Raw genomic sequence first — 17276 nt, forward strand, 5'->3', positions numbered from 1 at the left:
ATCATTAGTGAGGGTGAGAGCACTTAACATCTTATATATTAATACAAGAAGGTAGCTCCCTCGCCGGTGCTCAGGCAGCCTAGCTGTCAAAATTGAGGTGTCCGCCACCAGATGGCGTCGCGCACAAGCGCGCGAAGAACACACTGAAGCCGGTGTCAGGCGAGGGTTGGTGAGGACAGAACGAGTCTGCCTCAGTGCGCCACACCGCTCGGAGCCGGCTCGCAAAGGCAGCCTCTCCGTAGCGCAGGGGCGCCCCACAGAGCCGGGAAAGCGCGTGAGCGCGCTTAACGCGGTCCGCGATGAGGCGGCAATGACCCACGCAAGCAGAGCCTGACGCGCGTCAACAACCGCAGGAGCCGCGCCAACAATGCGCACCTAGACCGCAGAAGCAGAAAATAATGCACAGGCAAATCGTAAAAATGGCAAAATACACAACACGTCGGAAAAGATAAATAAAGTGACTTATCTGACGAGCAGAGAAGAAAGAGGAAGCGGAAGGGACGTCAGCACCAGATATACGGCGGACGACCTCGCCATTGGATGATGGTTGCTATGGACACTGTGCCCCATGTGCTCATGGGAGTTGTAGTTCTTATAAGTTTTTTGGTGATGTTGCTTTGAACTTGCTATTTTAATAAAGAGAAGAAAGGACTGCATAATCCTCGCATCCGTCCTGACATAGAATTGTTTGCTTCCTTCCTCTCTGATAGATCCCAAATGATCAAAATAGCGAACAGTCTTTCATCTCCTTTGGCGGTAGGTCAAGGTGTTCCTCAAGGCTCCATACTTGCACCCACATTGTTCGATCTCTACTTAGAACCACTGGGAAATCTCCTAAGTAAATTCGGGATTCACTATCACCTCTATGCAGACGACACTAAAATCTACCTCAAGGTTGCCTCCACTCACGATCTCTCTATCCTAAGCTCGACTCTCGACTCCATTCAAAACTGGATGTCAACTCATCAACTGATTCTGAATCCCCCCAAAACTGAATTCCTCCTACTCTCCTCCTCACTTTCTCCTCCCCAGTTCAATCATGGATGGATCAGATGAATCTACTTAACAATAAACCCATCATTGTCGACAGCGCAAAATCCCTTGGTGTCATACTCGACAAAAAACTCAATCTAATCTCCCACATAAATTCCATCGCAAAGTCTGCTCGACACCAACTGCGCCTTCTATGGGGAATTTGTCGCTTCTTCCCGGAGCAAGACCTTAAAACCCTAGTCCGATCGCTGGTCCTCTCCAGATTGGACTACTGTAATTCTCTTCTTACTGGCCTCCCCAAATCCCACCTGTTCCCGCTTAAATCTGTTCTCCATTCAGCAGCTTGTTTCATTTATGGGGCTAAAAGAAGCGACCACATCACACCCATGTTATCCACCTTCCGCTGTCTTCCCATCGAGGCAAGATCCATCTACAAGACTGCCTGTATCACCCACAAAGCCTTGCACTCCTCCTCTCCTAGCTACCTGGCGAATAAACTGAAACTCTCTGGAGGCTCTAGACCATCACGTAATGCGGAAAATCTACTGCTTGAACCTCCCACTTTCAAGAAGGAAAGATCGATGGCCCAATCCTTTTCAGGTAACGTGGTGAAAATCTGGAACTCACTTCCGCCTCAGCTCCGGACCACCACCTCCTCCCAGGCCTTCAAAAATGATCTCAAAGTTCTACTCCTTCAAAGACACTTCCAAATATAATTCTCGCCCTCTCTATTATCTGAATGCAGACCTTCCATTATAGGAAATTCTATTCTCCATGGAGGTGCCTTTCCAGTGTGTTCTTGTGGTTTGAATAGGGAGTAAGAGCAGCACTAGTGCTGCATCGAATCACAGAGATCACTGAAAGAGGCACGTAAAGCACCAAGTTTCTTCATGAGCTATCAACTATACTTCGTTATATAGCTTCAAGTCTGCTAGCTGATGGAAGCACTGACATCTCCTCCTTTACAATTTAAAAATTAACGTTATACATAATCCAAATGAGTAAGGGATATTTTGTCAAACTAGGTGGTACTCTTTTTATCAAACGGGGAAATATGTTAGGCTCAGTGGATCTGCTGGTGTACACTCTAATATGCGGACAGTTGAGAGCGCAAGAAAAGTAGAGAACGCACTTATTGGTGTCTCAAGACCTTTATTCAGAATGAGTAAATACCACAATGTTTATTCTTTATTACACTGATTATTTTAAATGTGAGGTCACTGTTAATGAAAATCGTGTTTCTTTCAGACTGAAAATACCCAGCAACTAATAATAAGGGGGACGTTTCACCTGGTTTCTAAGAGGGATGAGAATGTTTGTAATTTCTTGGAAGGAGGCCTGTAAGTATAACACTGGCCATTTGTTTCAGAGAGAATTATTGTTTTCCAGATGTTATTTGACTTTAAAATATCAGTGCTGCACAGATAAAAAGTTGACAGTGCTAGGACACATGTTGGGGGTACATGCGGGAAGACGACGTCCACCCACCGTTTCACAATGTAGACGTAGCCGACCCTGCAAAGAAGTTGGGCCGTACTGAAATATGCTGAACTTATCCTGGTGTAGCTTTCAGACACCAGGACACGTTCAGCAGCGCCTGCATGTTGCCTGTTTTCCATTCCCAGCAGCAAGGTGCAGGCAGGGAAGATGCTTTTTTATTTTCACCTTCAGCAAGGTCAGAGGTAAAGGCAGAAGCTAAGGGGATATCAGTCCTCTTTTGTTCAAGTTTGATCCTGGCTGGGCGCAGTCTGTAGCCTCATACTTCGATGCAGATGCAATAAAGGGAAAGCAAAGGCACGCAATTTACTTTTTATTTCTCAAGGACTTAAGAGATGCATGCTTTTGACTTGGTTCAGTGCCTTTATGTAAGAGATAACTATGCACTGTAAGAATGTCAGATCTGTTGGTCATCATTGGCATAGCCAATAGGGCTCGCCTTTGGGACATTATAAGTGTTTCGCCATGCAACAGTTGAGGTTGCACAAAGGATATTGTGCTGCATAATTAAATACTTCTAAGGTCCCAAAGGCGAGACCTATTGGCTATGCCAATGCTTGTTTTTTTGTTGGCTCGCCCACCTCTTCATTTACTTGAATAAGTGCTTTGCGTGGAGAAGTGAGGCTCAATGGTTAGAGCGGCAGACCCTGATGCAGAGGTCTAGCCCGGGACCAGGGTTCAATTCCCCGCCTCTGCGGGTCTTGGGCTCAAAATTCCACGGACCTGATAATTCTCGCCTCGGTGCCTATTCCAATCATGGAGTCCCACTCTGCAACTCTGGGCAATAACTTGCTTAATCTCCACAACAGCCCCCACAACAAGGATGCCTGGCCTCCACCTTGGGGGTGCCCAGGAATGGACACCTCACAGGGAAAGCCAGGATGGGTTCCACAGCGGTATTCGTACAAGCGCCTTGAGACCCTTGCGGGTGAGTAGTGCACTGTACAAATATCAATTTACATTTACATTTTTCCCTTTCTGCGCTCCCATTGCATTGTGGACCTACATTTCACAGTTCATTTCTTTTATCACAAATACAGATGTCAGTGCCCCACGTCTTCTTGTGCTTTACTTTCATTCACTCATCACAATCATTTTACTATGTTCATATCTCATAATGTTACCCGTGGAAACTTTTCATTTATCTAGTTTTCGTTTTTTTTTAGGTTCTGTATTATACAGAACCTAAAAAAAACAAAAAACTAGATAATGACAGACTGTATAGCATCTTAATTTAGGAGTGTCCCTTTATTTTCCTCAATTGAAAGCCAAGGAGTGACACGTAAAACACCTCATGAAAACAATGTAGACTTGTGTTCTGCTTTTACATTTCGATGTAACATGCAAAAGACATTTGACACGAGGTCTTACCCACGTCCCAGCTGTGCTTCTGCATAATGAGTTTACAGCACCTCAGCCCCCTGACAGCCCGCTTCCTCCCCCTACATCTGTAAGCGTTAGGGGAGGGCTACAGCCAGCTTCGGAAACTAGTTGTGCACTCGTTTGTTGCTTTCAGCAAGAGTAGTTAAGTTGATCTCATGTCTCAATATATAAACAAGAACACCCCTCCAAATATATTACATGTATGCGCAACTTTGTTTTTGGACTAGTTTAGCATTCTTTAAGGGCTGATGAGGTGCAGCGGGCCGTGGTTAGCTCACTCTGGATGCTGTCACTCACGTTTGGTTGGGGGAGAGAAATTTGATGCCCGCGTTTCCTGTGACTCAGCTGTGCCTCGCGCTGCCTGCAGGGACAACTTCACTCCTAAACAAAGGAGCTCGCGGGACACCAGCACGCACGGGCTTCAAGGGGACGCTGCAAAACTACGGACAAAATGCAAACATGATCATCAAAGGGGTCCGCGGAGGCAGCGCGGCGTCCCCAGCCTCCCTGTGAGGAAACCTTTGAACTTCCATGAAAAGGGCACCCTCTGCTGCTGGCCGTGCCCTGGTGAGGCGGGGTGTCCCGGTGAGAGCAGCATGTCAGTCCACTGGAAGAGCTGGCTTTCCAACGAGGGGGCAAAGCATCTGTTTTTGGTAAAGTGATTTGTGAGTGGAGTTAAATTGGGCGAAGTTTGGTTTGTCGTGTTTAGCTGTTTTATTTAAATAACTTGTGGGTGGCTGTGCTGGGGCGCGCGCACCATTACACAGGGCGAACATCTGAAATCCGCAAGTTTGCATTTGTGTCCGCTTTTCTGGTGCAGAGGTATCCATCCTGCACATCTAACATGTATTGTTGCCTTAGGCAACATACATGTTAGAGGCAACTTGCCTCTTCTCTGCCATGTACATCGGCATGGTTTTGTTTGGAAGTGACCACTTCTTGAAACGTCGTATTTTGGAAACTAGGATGATCATTTACGTTTCAGCTTTGGTTGTCCAAACTGGGTACGAGTATATAAACAAATTAAGTGCCCCTGTCCTTTCAGTTGCCAAAAGCTCCCGCATCAGGTCAGACCATGAGCATACTCTGAAAATGTAGCGCATCACGCATTTTATGTTTTTTTTTTATTTTTATTTGCCCAAACTAACAGTTAAACGCGAAACTACAAGCCCCAGAATGCATCTTTTTCAGGGTTGTTATTTCGCTTTTAAGAGAGTGGCATTTCTGAAATACACATCTACAATGTAGGAAGCAAATCCCCTAATACGAATATCTGGTTTGGTGCATTCTGGGACTTGAAGTTTCGTCCAATATTCTAAGTACTTATCAACAGTCCCAAATTGCAAACTGTAGTGAATAAAACATCCAAAACTGGCAGAATGTTCCACTTGTAGTTTAACATTTAAATGGCTGATGTTAGTTATACAATGAATGTGTTTGTTCATTTCCCGCTGGACACACTAGGGCTTGACACTGCAGTTCTGGATTCCTACAGCCCTGTTATCTTCCTTGCAGGTTTTCTGGCTGGCGCTCAATCTATGGCTCTTCTGTGGGAGTTTCCTCTATTACAGTGGACCCCAGTACTACTATCTGCTGCAGATGATAGGGGTAAGTGATGCTCCACACCAGGGACGTGAATGAGAATAGGAGAGAAGGGGTTCATATGAATTGAAATATTGCATGATTAACTGCATGCAGGACACCCTTTTAAACGTAAAAATGAATAGAACGACAAAGGGAAGGTGATAAAGGTAGAACTCCCTTCTAGGCCCACAATAACAATGGGAAAAGAGAACATGACTGCAATGGGTTTTCGTTTCTCACTCGAAGAGAATCTGACACTCAAAAATGTAAACTTGTGTAGACGTAGAGCATTCATCTTAAAGTATTCCAAGTTTTTTGTCCTCAGCTGCGCCCTCGGGGCAGCACTTTCTCCCATTCAAAATTACTACTTTTCAACCCTTCCTGAAAATAGTTTGGGAATATATTTATTTATTTATTTTTGAGGTTTACGTAGCGCTGGTTAGACCCGAAGGTATCAGAGCGCTTTACACATTATGAGATTACATTTACAAGATGTGCATGAGGGGATTCATGAGAGTAAAAAAAAAGAGCAATACATCATTAGGTGGTTATAAAGTCACAACAGATAATGCAAGAGCACATTGAGGAATGGCACCGGGGACAATAAAGGAGATTGAAAGGGTCAGGTGGCCAGTCTTGAAGGAGCCAGTCAATGAGGGAAACATAGAGCAACTTGTACCTGTGTTGAAGTAGTTGTTGAGAAGTAGAAGTCTAAGTTTCTATTTGAAGGAAGGAAAAGGGGGGTTCCAGGTCTTAGGTGCATTTCCTGAGAAGGAGCGCACTTGGTATGATTTCTTCTTTAGGTTAGGAGGGATGAGATGAAGAGAGTTGGAGCCTCTCAGTGCCCAGACCCTTCCTGCTCTTGAGATTTTGGTCTCTTCGTTTTTATGGGGTTTATTGTATGAACGTCTTTGTGGGTGATACAGGTTGTTCTGAAGATGCATCTTCCTTTGAAGGGAAGCCAATTCAGACTCTTGTGGGCAGGAGAGATGTGATTGAATCTTTTGATTCATGTGAGGGGTCTGGCAGCCGCGTTGAGAGCTGCTGTAAAGGTCACAAGATGACATTTAGGATTTCCTGTAAGGAGGGCATTGCAGTAGTCAAGATTTTTGATGATAAGAGATTGCAAAACTGTTATATCCTAAGTATTACATTTACATTCCTAGGTCCTAGCTGCTCAGCCAGAGTGAGAGATGGTAACGGAATGTTGGTGTGACTGTGATGAATGGAATGCCTGGGTGCCTGTGTGGATGAGTGGTGAAAGTTGGAGATGGACTGAGCAGCTAGGAAGGCTGCTCTTGGTGGGGCTGGTGGAGGAGATGTAGGAGCTGGTACATGGCTGAACTGAGTTTGATACTACCATGAACTGGAACCAAAACAGAAGACTTTGGAATAATACAACAAGGCTACCAGTGTCTCTATGTACAGGGTACAACAAATACATCTTAAGATCGTCTGGGGGGATAAATGGTTTGATTTTTTTCAGGTGTCTGTGTGCTCAGAGTGCTTCTTTAGCTGAGTTGCTAATGTGCTCCCTCATCGAAATGTTGTTATCCAGGATGATGCCCAGGGACTTTATGGATTTAGAAAGAGAAAGAGAGTAGCTAAGCATGTCAATATTTTTGATCCATTCTTGGATAGGAAAGTTTTTAGGAGAGAAGGTTATTAGTTCTGTCTTTTTGGGGTTCAGTTTAAGGTGGTTTGGTTTTTAGCAATGTTTGCCTTAATTAGTGTGGTGTTCAGATGTTGGAGGTCACAGGGTGATTTTATTTTGTAGTAGAGTTGTGTGTCATTTGCATATAGGTGATATTTAACCCCTGCTTGGTTCAAAATGACGGTTAGGGGTTCCATGAAGAGGTTAAAAAGGGCTTGGGGGAGGATAGCCCCTTTGGGTATGCCTTGTGTTACTTGAGTAGGATTAGAGAGACAGATGTTGATTTTAATTTGCTGACAGCGATGTTGCAAATGGGACGTGGACCAGAGTTTTAATAAAAGCTGGATGATTTACTGTATTGAATGCCACAGACAAGTCAAGTAGGGTTAGGAGGCAGGGATTGCCTTCATTCAAGGATCTGTGAATGTCATCGGAAATATTGAGCATGATGGTTTCAGTGCTACAGCCTTTCCTGAATCCTGATTGGGAAAGAGTTGTGGAGGTTGAATTCCTCTATCTGTCAGATGAGTGAAGGAGGACACACTTCTCCAGTGTTTTGGCAAGGAAGGGAAGGTTGGCAATTGGTCTAAGGTTGTCCAGATCACTAGGGGTCTGCTCCTGTTTTTTTGAGAATGGTTGTGACTTGTCCTAGTTGGAGCGATTCAGGAACACAGCATGATGAAAAAGATGCATTGATGATTTTGGTCCAAAACAGGGAGATGATGTAGTTGCGCTTCTTTACTATGGTGAAGGGCTGTGGACCGGTGGTGTGGAATGTGGGCTTCAAGTTCGCAATTATTTTGAAGACTTAGCTTTAAGTCATGAGTTTGAAATCTGTCCACAGAGCATTTTATTTGGCTGTTAGGCGTTCATGATGGACTTTGGGTTTATTTGGGTCATACTGGTCTTTGGTTAAGCCTTGGGTGGAAATTTCAGTGGCGACCGAGGGGGCGACGATGCAGGTGGGCAGAGATGTCAGACTAGTATCATGGAAAAGACATTGTTAGATTTCTGCAACTTTTTCAGTGAAGTAGTTACCTACTTCTTTGCAATGTTCTCCAGTGACTGGTGTATCAGGTTCGGAGGTGTAAGTGGTTTGAGGTTTAATTATGTTAAAGAGCTCCCTAGATCAGTTCTTCACTCGATCCAGTTGATTGCGAAAGAAGGTGGCTTTTTCTCTAAAGATGTGTTTCTTGTAGGATAGCCATTCGGATCTAAAGAGTGCAAGGTAAGCCAGTGAAAAGTTTGTCCCCAGAGCCTTTCGGTTTGTCTAAGTTTTCCCCTCTCAAAGTTAAGGTTAGTATTGAACCAGGTTCTAGACTGAGTTTTTCTAGAGCTCTTTGGTTTAAGCGTTACAATTTTGTAGAGCGCATCAGTAATAGCATTGTTATAGTGGGCGGTAAGGTTGTCAACGATGTGGTGGAGAGGTTGCGAGTCTAGTTGGATGCAGTTGCAGGATTCCAGTTCTGTTAAAACGATGTGTTTGATGTTCCTTGCCCGGTGCGTGGGTTTGTTGGTGGGGGGGGTAGAGCATGGGATGGGCATAAAGATTGAAAAGTGTGAGATGGTGGACCGACAAGCCGGTGGGCTTGATAGATTGGAGGGAGACAAGCTCATCTTTGGAAATTATGGCTTCAAGAGCAGAGCCTTGCCTGCGGGTCGGTTTGTTGCAACATTTCTTGAGGAGAAAGGAGTATGTGTTTGGGTTGGGTGGGTTTACTGTGGGGAGTCTGTGTTGTGTTCGAGAGGGGCTCAGTGGTGTAAGGACTAGAAGTCGAGCTGGCACTATCATGATCGGTGAGCACATCTAGGGAATGCATTGCAGTGTGAACGAGTGTAAGGGTGGGAGCAGTGGGGTATTTACTGATGCTTACTAGATTAAGGCATGTGACAGGAGAGGAAGGAGCGGTGGATTGATTGGCAGAGGAAACCAGAGGTGGAGTGGCTAGAGGGACAACTGTTAAAGGAGACGGGTAGGGGGGAGGGTTGGGAGTATGGCCAGCATGAAGTGCTGAAGTAATGAGGCAAGAAGTGACGAGAAGTGTCAATCGAAGATGGGGAGGTGCTGGTCTGATGCTTGGATTAGTATGTTGCACGTCCTGTACATAGAAATGAGGATCTCCCCACTAAAGCTTTGGGAGGGGGTGGATATGAGTTTAAATCCATATGGAATTTTAATTGTTTTTGAGATATGAATGTGGAGAAGGAAAATGGTTCTCAATTTTTTAGGGCATTTGGAGTAGAAGATGAAGTCAGTTTTCAGAGTGCCATTGTTGGTTGTGTAGTAGATATCCGCAATTAGTCTTTCTGGGAGTTACTTGAGAAGGTTGTTTTGGGAATTATTTGAAATGTGATATACATATTTTATGCTCAAAGAGTTGGGGTCTTATCTCTCAAGGTGCAGAGTTAGAAAGAGTGGGGAAGGAGTAGGAAATAGTTCAAATTTCTTTGCACTCAGGTTCAACTCAAGATGAGGTGGGGTGCTGTGGTTTAAGTGCCTGTGTATGTGAACAATTTTCTCGGGGGCCATGTTGAGATAGGTTTAAGTGGCTCTCCTAGGGTTCTGTTGGGAGTTATGGGGTGAGCTGTCAGCTAAAGTAGGTAGGAGATGAACATGCAGTGGAGCTTAGACTATAGCTTTCAGTTAAAAATGTGTAGGTGTTGTGTTAGTCTCCTTGTTTCTACATGAAGTGGGAGCTGTCTTTCTGTCGGTATAAAATTGACTCTTGGGCGAAGAAACAAGTCTACAACTATCCACAAATACTTCAGGGCTGGAGCTAGTAAATAAGCCTCCTGAAATATTTGGAAGAAAGTTTCTCTTTTCCCAAATATTCTAGGACTGCAGTTAAAAAAGAAAACTTGACCTTCCAGTGCCCGCCATGCCTACTGTTGACCGAGGGCACAATTCAGGGCCCAGATCCATGCCTGAGTGTTTTACTTTGCATTCTGGGACTAGTAGTTCAGTTTAGCCAACTACAAAATCATGTAAAAAATGTAGAACTTTGTCAAGCTAAACTACCACATTTTTTTAAACGAAGTTTAGTGGACGTATATTTTAAGATGTGTTAATATATTTGTTTATCTTCTTTTTAACCCTTTGCGTGCGTCAGACGGCCACCGGCCGTCCGACGTCACGGTGGGCGTGTGCGGAGGACGGCCGGGGGCCGTCCTGACCACGCCGAGTCATAAATCACCCGCACCGCGGCGGAATTCCAGCCGCGGTCAACGGGTTAAATTGATTTATGCCGAATGAGTCTTCCAGAGCCTTTTACTATTATTGTTAGGTGACAACTTGCAAAATACAAAGACTGTCATATACATGGCCTCTTGGTATCCAAACATTTAGAGGATTTGTAAAACCCCCACATTAAATAAATCTAAATATTCCGTTTTCTGTGATTTTACCTTAACATCTTAAAAGTAGGATGGCAATATTTTCTTGTTTTACCTTGACACAATCCACAGACCCAGCACACGCATTTTATCGTTGGAGGATTACAAACAAGCATTTGTTATTCACTGCAACACTTCCATTAACAGTTCGTATGAGGTGCATAAATTGCCAAAAAGATAATAACAATAACTACTCCACATAATGAGAATTGACCACATTCAGACCACCAATCTGAAAACAGGAATGGCGTTTCCCTCAAACTACCCAAAGTGCTCAGCTTATGTTATGTTACTGGCTTTGGTGTAGCACACCTCATGCCACTAGTGTGACTTAACACAACTCAGATGTTTCGTCAGTCTGAGCACTTTACACAGAGCTGGGTCTGATTCAGCTTTTGGTTATGTTTTGTACTATTGTTGACCAGTTATGTTCCCAGTCTGGTGGCTTGGTCTCATTCCTTGAGCTATGGGTATTTGGTTTTAGTGTGTAGTGGCTGAGGGCAGAGAGGTTACCTTCTGATTACTTACCTGATAGATTTGGGGCGGGGGCGGCCTGGGACAGAAAATAGGCCCGCTCACCAAAATAAAAGTAGCTCCATTAGCAAATTGCATATCTAAAAATGTGGCTCATATTTGCAAATTGTGTCAGTTTTGAACTTGTAAGGACACACTATATAAGTGTTTTGCAAGGAATGGGGTGAACTCATGGATTTTTGCTTACTGCACGCATGCTTGTTATACTAATAGGGAAATCAACAGTAAAAACAGTCTCACAAGAGAGTAAAACAGGCCTATCAACAGCTAAAAAACAGCCTCATACACTGACCTTTCAGAACAACCCTTTGGGCACTGCCAGATTTCCCTGTAGGCCGGTCCGACCCTCAGGGAGGACCATGGTAGCCAAAGATATGGTGTATCTAGTCTGTGTCGGATATGTGGTCAATGTGTTTTTTGAGGATTGTTATATATTGTGGGAAGAAGTGCCTTTGTGAAACTGCCCATAGTCAAATTTGGCCCTCGTTAGTGGCCCAGGAAATGAGTCAGATTTTCCGAGTTACTGATCCTTGGGTTCCGGTAGAGGTAGACAAGCCACCGAAAGCTCAAACCAGAAGAATGGCACTGGCTCAGCTAGAGGTCTTCTTGGAGCCTCGAGCCCTAAACTAGTCAAGCTTTCACAGGAGGTGATGGGCCTAGTAGCCACAGTTGCCTACCATGCACCATGGTAACCCAGCTTGATTCTCAGCTCAGCCTCCTGTAAATCCTGGCAAATCTCCCCCTAGCAGAAAAAGAAGAAAAAAGCATAACATAGATGTGTCTTTTGTTGAGTGCTCTTATATGCTTGTGTAAGGTTCAGGCTATGTAATACTGCCAAAAATAAAATGATCATTCTGCCTTTCACCAACCCTCTAATCGCATTCTCCCAAAATTAAGCACAAAGCAATAACATTTGATGTCCGGAAGAGATAGCCAGAGAGAAAGGGGCCTAATGGCTAATGCGGTCGACCTCGAAGCTGGGGAATTGGATTCTCATCTCGGCAGGGATGCTCAACATCCTGTGATTCTGGGAAAATCACTTAATCTCCCCAAGCCTTCCAAAAATGAATGTATCCATATGTAACGTAACCGGTGCTCATGTAAAGCGCTCTGAAACTGTCCAGTCAAGTACGAGCTATTTAAAACTCTAAAAAAAAAAAAACATTGCACAGTGTGAAACTGGAAAACCTGGGATTAATTCCAGCTTTCCTCCTTAAACAATGTGTGTGATCCTCGGCTACTTTATTTCAACGAGCCTCCTTTTTGGTTTGTTATCACATATGACAGCACCTTCAAATACATGAGTTCAGGCTGCGGACTGTAAACAAACCTCTATTATGTTTATTTCAATATCCTTAAATGTTTCTCCTTATATAAGAACCTAGGCTACAAGTAGAGAACACATGGCAACTGATTTGCCTCTTAGTTTAATAAAAGCACTGTCATCAGGGTGGGGCAGGAATGTTTTTCAATCAATCAGGATTTATAAAGCACAGCTGATCACCCAATGAGATATCTAGGCCATTTCAGGCCCCAGATTCTTTTTTGAGCAGCCAGGTCTTGAGGGCTATTCAGAATTCCAGAAGTGAATTGATTGTCCAGAGGTGCGTGGGGAGGCTGTTCCAGGTCTTTGCTGTGATGTGGGAGAAGTGTCCTCCAATTCAGATTCGGTAGATGCAGGTAGTATGAGCAAGTGAAAGGGAGGTGTTGCATAGTATTTTTCGATGGTTGGTGGAAGTTCAGGTGGTGGTTACTGTAGGTGGATCCTTGGTTGTGTAGAGTCTTATATGTGTGGGTCAGTTAAGTGCTGTAGGCACTCGCATGTATTGGGACCACGTGATGACCATTGACTAAACTTGTTTTGATGGAGTCTGTGTTTTAATTCACTACATCATTTTTTGGGCACTTGCATTTTAACTTGTGATTTAATTTTGTGTTTTCTTAAAGCTGCAGAGTAGGAGTGTTTTAAACTAGCCTTGCCTTAACATAATGTGTGGAATGTGCGTTTGAAAGCATGAGAAAGAGAGAAATGTGTGGAATGTACTTCTCTGTCTCCGAGTGTAGTGGTATAGGCAGTGGTGCACAAATGTGCATTGTGTTGGACATTGGGAAGGTTTATGCAGTTTTTACTTCTGGCTTTGACATGCCCTCATGCCATCTTGATTTCTGACTCCTGAATTTTGAACGCACAAGCAGGCCCCTAGGTTACTCGTGGTTAGTCAGATTATTCATGTTTAAAGATTGTTTTTCTCTTTGAAGTGTATTTTTGTACTTTTTGAAATGTTTTTGTACTTTCTCAAACCGATTCAAGATAAGGAAAACATGTAGTGTGGGATCACAGAAGAATACGTTAGAAAACCTTTGCCAGCTCTGGTAAGCTTCCTTGGCGCAAATGAGGTCTTCTTCGAAACTTCTAGTGTATTGAGAATATAATAAAACTGGGGTCTCTTGACTTGGAAAAAACGGGTTCTCTTCCTGAGGGACAGACACATCTGCTCAGTGTTGCATTTACTGGCTTGAAAATCTGTTGGCCTCAGTGTTGTCATTTGGGAGCCCCTAGTCTTGTGTGGACTAAGTAGAAGCTATTGCAGCCGGGGAGGTATTGTTTCAGATTATTGGATTGTGATGTGTGAGTGTGCCTGTGTACACATTCAGGTATTCAGTGGTTCTTGTTTATTGGCATTCATTTATATGCGTGTGTATACTTATCAGATGTATTCTGTTTAATATATTTTATACATTTCCATGCTTTCACTTGACAGGGTATATTTCTTGTATTTGACTACTTGTATTTAACAGTGCCCATTTCTTCCAGTTGACATCCACTATTATTATTATTTCATGCTTGCGTTCTATTTCTCTTGTATTTGATTCATGAATGTCCCATTACTATAATCTGCCTATGTTTTGCTCCATTATTATTATTTGACTTGTAAGTGCTCATCATTTGTGTGTGTTTTACCTTAATTATCTGCTTGCATTTTGTTTTATGTCATGCATTTGAACTTGAACTTGTGATGTGTGTGTATATATATATATATATATATATATATATATATATATATTTTGCCTGTTGTTTTACCTCTTTTTGTTTTTCATCTGGAAAAGTCTTTCTGTTATAGAGTGTTGCACTAATAAAATCCTACTCTTTATTCTGAAAACTGTCTATTGATTTGCCTCATTTGTTGAGGGTAGAGCCTCTTTCCAGGAGTTTTCTTGTATTACCGACTGCCTCTGCTAGGGACGGCTGAGTTTCTTCTTTTTGGGAGTGTAAAGCAAGACAGTCAGCAGCTTGAATTGGCATCTCTTCTGTCTAGGGAGCCAGTGGAGTTTCCTGATGTGAGGTGTGATGCGGGTTAATCGGGGAAGACCAAGGATGAGTCTGGCTTTGGTCTTCTGTATGGTCCGAAGTCTCTGTAGAAGATGTGCGGTGATTCCTACATAATGGGCATCACCATAGTATTGGCGACTGGTGATGAGCGCTTGTGTCATGGTGCATCTTGTGTGTAGGGGCAGCCACCACAGATCTTATGTAGCATGTGCAGAGTGAGGGAGCAGGCGGAGATGAAGTTTATCTGTGATTTCATGGTGAACTTGTTGTCAATGATGATTCCGAGATTTCTGGCGTGGTTGGAGGGAGTGGATCCTAGGTCTGATGGCCACCAGGATTCTTTCCATGTCTTGCTGCTGTTGTCAAAGATCAGTACTTCCGTCTTGTCTGCTTTTAGCTAAAGGCAGTTATTTTTCATCCAGTCAGCGACGTTTGTCATGCATTTATGTGGGTTGGTTCTGGTGGTGGTGGGGTTGTTGGTGAGTGAGAGGATGAGTTTGGTGTTGGAAATTATGTTGGGGTCTGACGATGTTGGCCAGTGGGGTCATGTATGTGTTGAAAAGCATTGGGGTTAAGGGATGACCCCTGAGGAACACTGTAGGTGATCTCCATGGTTCAGAGGTGAAACGTGGGAGGTGGATCCTCTGGGTTCTTTTGGTGAGGAAGGAGGTGATCCATCTGAGGTCGTCCGCTTCGATGCTGATGTGGTGGAGCCTTTCAATCAGTGTGTGGTGAGATATAGTGTTGAAGGCTTCAGAGAAGTCTAGAAGTATCAAAGCTGTTGTTTTTCCTCAGTGGAGGATGGTTCAGATGTGATCAGTAGCTGCGATTACGGCGTTTTGGTGCTGTGATTGCTGCAGAAGCCGGATTGGTAGGTGCTGAGTAGCTGGTTCTGCACCAGGTGTGTCATGTGTTGAATGTTGGGGATCTTTTCCAGTACCTTTGCTGGTAATGGGAGCAGTGAGATTGGCCTGTAGTTTCTGAGTTTGCTGGGGTCAGCGGAGGGTTTTTTGAGTAGTAGTCTGACTTTGCCATGTTTCCAGGTGTCGGGGATTGCTGCAGTGGTGATAGAGGTTTTTGAGTAAAGTGGTGAGTTCTTGGCTTATCCTTTGGCTACCGAGGTTGAAGATGTGGTGCAGGCATGGGTCTGTGGGAACTCACGTGTGGGTGGATTTCATGGTGGAGGGGGTGCCCTGGGTGGAGAGGATGTTCCAGGTGGTCAGTGTGTGGTTTATGCCTGTTACAGTAGTGGTGTACCTGTCAAGGAAGTCTGTAGGTGTGGGTTGGGGTTTGAAGTTTCTGTATATGGTTGAGATCTTGTCATGGAAGAAGAGTGCATGTTGTCGCACAGATTCTGTGAGGGTGTGATGTTTAAGCCTCGGCAGAGTCTGCGAAGTTGCGCTACGCAGAACTCCGTGAAGTGCAAAAAAAAAACTACGCCTAACTACGCAAAGCTCTGCCAGCTGCGCAGTACCATAGAAAAATTCTGTTTGCGGTGATTGCACAGTGCTGGATGCTTGTCTGCACTGAGCAATCATTGCAAACGGCTCCATGCACAGTGCAAGCTTTCCTTTTCTGCCGTTCGAGTAAAGTTTTACTCAAGCAGCAGCTTTCTCAACGCAATGGGGCAGTTTCTCAACGCAAGTGGTCGCGAGCATATGCGACCACTCGCAATGAGAAACCTGACCCCCGTTGTGCAGAGAAAGCTCACAGGGAGGTTGATTTTCCACGCACTTGCTCGCCAACTTGATGTTGACGAACGTGAACGAGGAAAAATCTCACCGGGAGGTTGATTTTCCTCGCTCGCGCTCGCCAACTTGCCGTTGAGTAACACGAGCATGGAATAAAACTACGCTCCGCTATACAAGGCGGAGTTTTTCAGATCTCCGCGAGCTCTAAGTAATGCTCAGTGTGGAAAACTCCACAAACTTCGTGAGGGGAGCGGAGTTTACAGCCCAGGCCTAGTGATGTTGTTTTTGCTGGGTGCCAGGTTGGAAAATTCCCTAACAAGGTTGAAAAGTTCCTTGCTGTTGGCACTGGTTTTGATGTGTGCAGCAAGGGCTGTCTTCTTTGTGGCCCTCAGCAAGCCGTGGTAGAGATTGAGGGAGGTCTTCAAGGCTGCCCTGTCGGAGGTATCCTTGTTGGTGCAACATCACCTCCCCAGCTGTTTGCTGTCTTGGTACACTGTTCTGAGTTCTTGGGTGTACCAGATGGAATTTCCGGAGGATTTTCTCTGGCTGTTGCTCTTGATGGGGACAATGATGTCTGCGCAATTGGTGATCCAGATGCTCAAGTGGATGATGGAGTGATTGGCCCATGTTGTGAAAAAGGCAGGGCCGATGTCGACCAAGAACTTTCAGTGTTTGCCCGGCGATAGTCGCCTCTCATACCATTCAATATTACCAAACAAAGAGGCAGGCGCTGGAGACAGGAAGGCAGGAAACAGGAGTTTATTCCGACGGAGCAGAACACGTCAAATCAGACAACAGGGTATCTTCTCGAGGTGCTCTAACCGCATCTCTGAGGCCTGGCCTCTTATACACAGGTTTATGGCTTTATTACATACATTGCATCCGTAATGTTTCTTTGAAGGCCAGGAAAGACATCCTTGGAATCCCCGGTCCAGGCCCGTTCCCACACACATCTACAGTAGAGTTCCCACCCCGATCTCAGCATGTGGTGGTTATCGCGCAGCTGGGCATTCCGCTGGGAACGGGAGAGTGGGTGATCGGTCGGATCTGGAGGTGTGAGGGTATTGATTAACCACCGCTCCTTTGATGTGAGGCGAGGTCCTACTGTAGGGGGCAATAAACTGCATCTGTTGGGCTAGGTGATGGCCTGGGATCAGGCCGGACAATCGGGCAGGGAGGAAGAGGTTATCAAAAAGGGCCTGTTCTTTGAAAAGAG

General features: G+C 44.6%; 1 protein-coding gene across 6 annotated transcripts in view; it reads left to right on the plus strand.

The window, feature by feature from the left end:
- The first annotated feature begins 4252 nt into the window (after positions 1-4252).
- Positions 4253-17276, plus strand: part of NOX4 (NADPH oxidase 4) — an 840225-nt gene continuing 827201 nt past the window's right edge. For 4 of the 6 annotated variants that reach the window (XM_078658420.1, XM_078658421.1, XM_078658422.1 and 1 more), the window contains exons 1-2: positions 4253-4526; positions 5389-5481. In XM_078658420.1, coding sequence (XP_078514546.1) covers positions 4470-4526; positions 5389-5481 — 150 coding nt within the window. In that variant the 5' untranslated portion in view covers positions 4253-4469. Of the gene's footprint in view, positions 4539-5388; positions 5482-17276 lie in introns of all 6 variants that reach the window. The other 2 variants (XM_078658423.1, XM_078658426.1) reach the window with 2 other exon arrangements.

This window comes from Lissotriton helveticus, chromosome 8 (genome assembly GCF_964261635.1).
Source record: "Lissotriton helveticus chromosome 8, aLisHel1.1, whole genome shotgun sequence".
Lineage (NCBI taxonomy): Eukaryota > Metazoa > Chordata > Amphibia > Caudata > Salamandridae > Lissotriton > Lissotriton helveticus.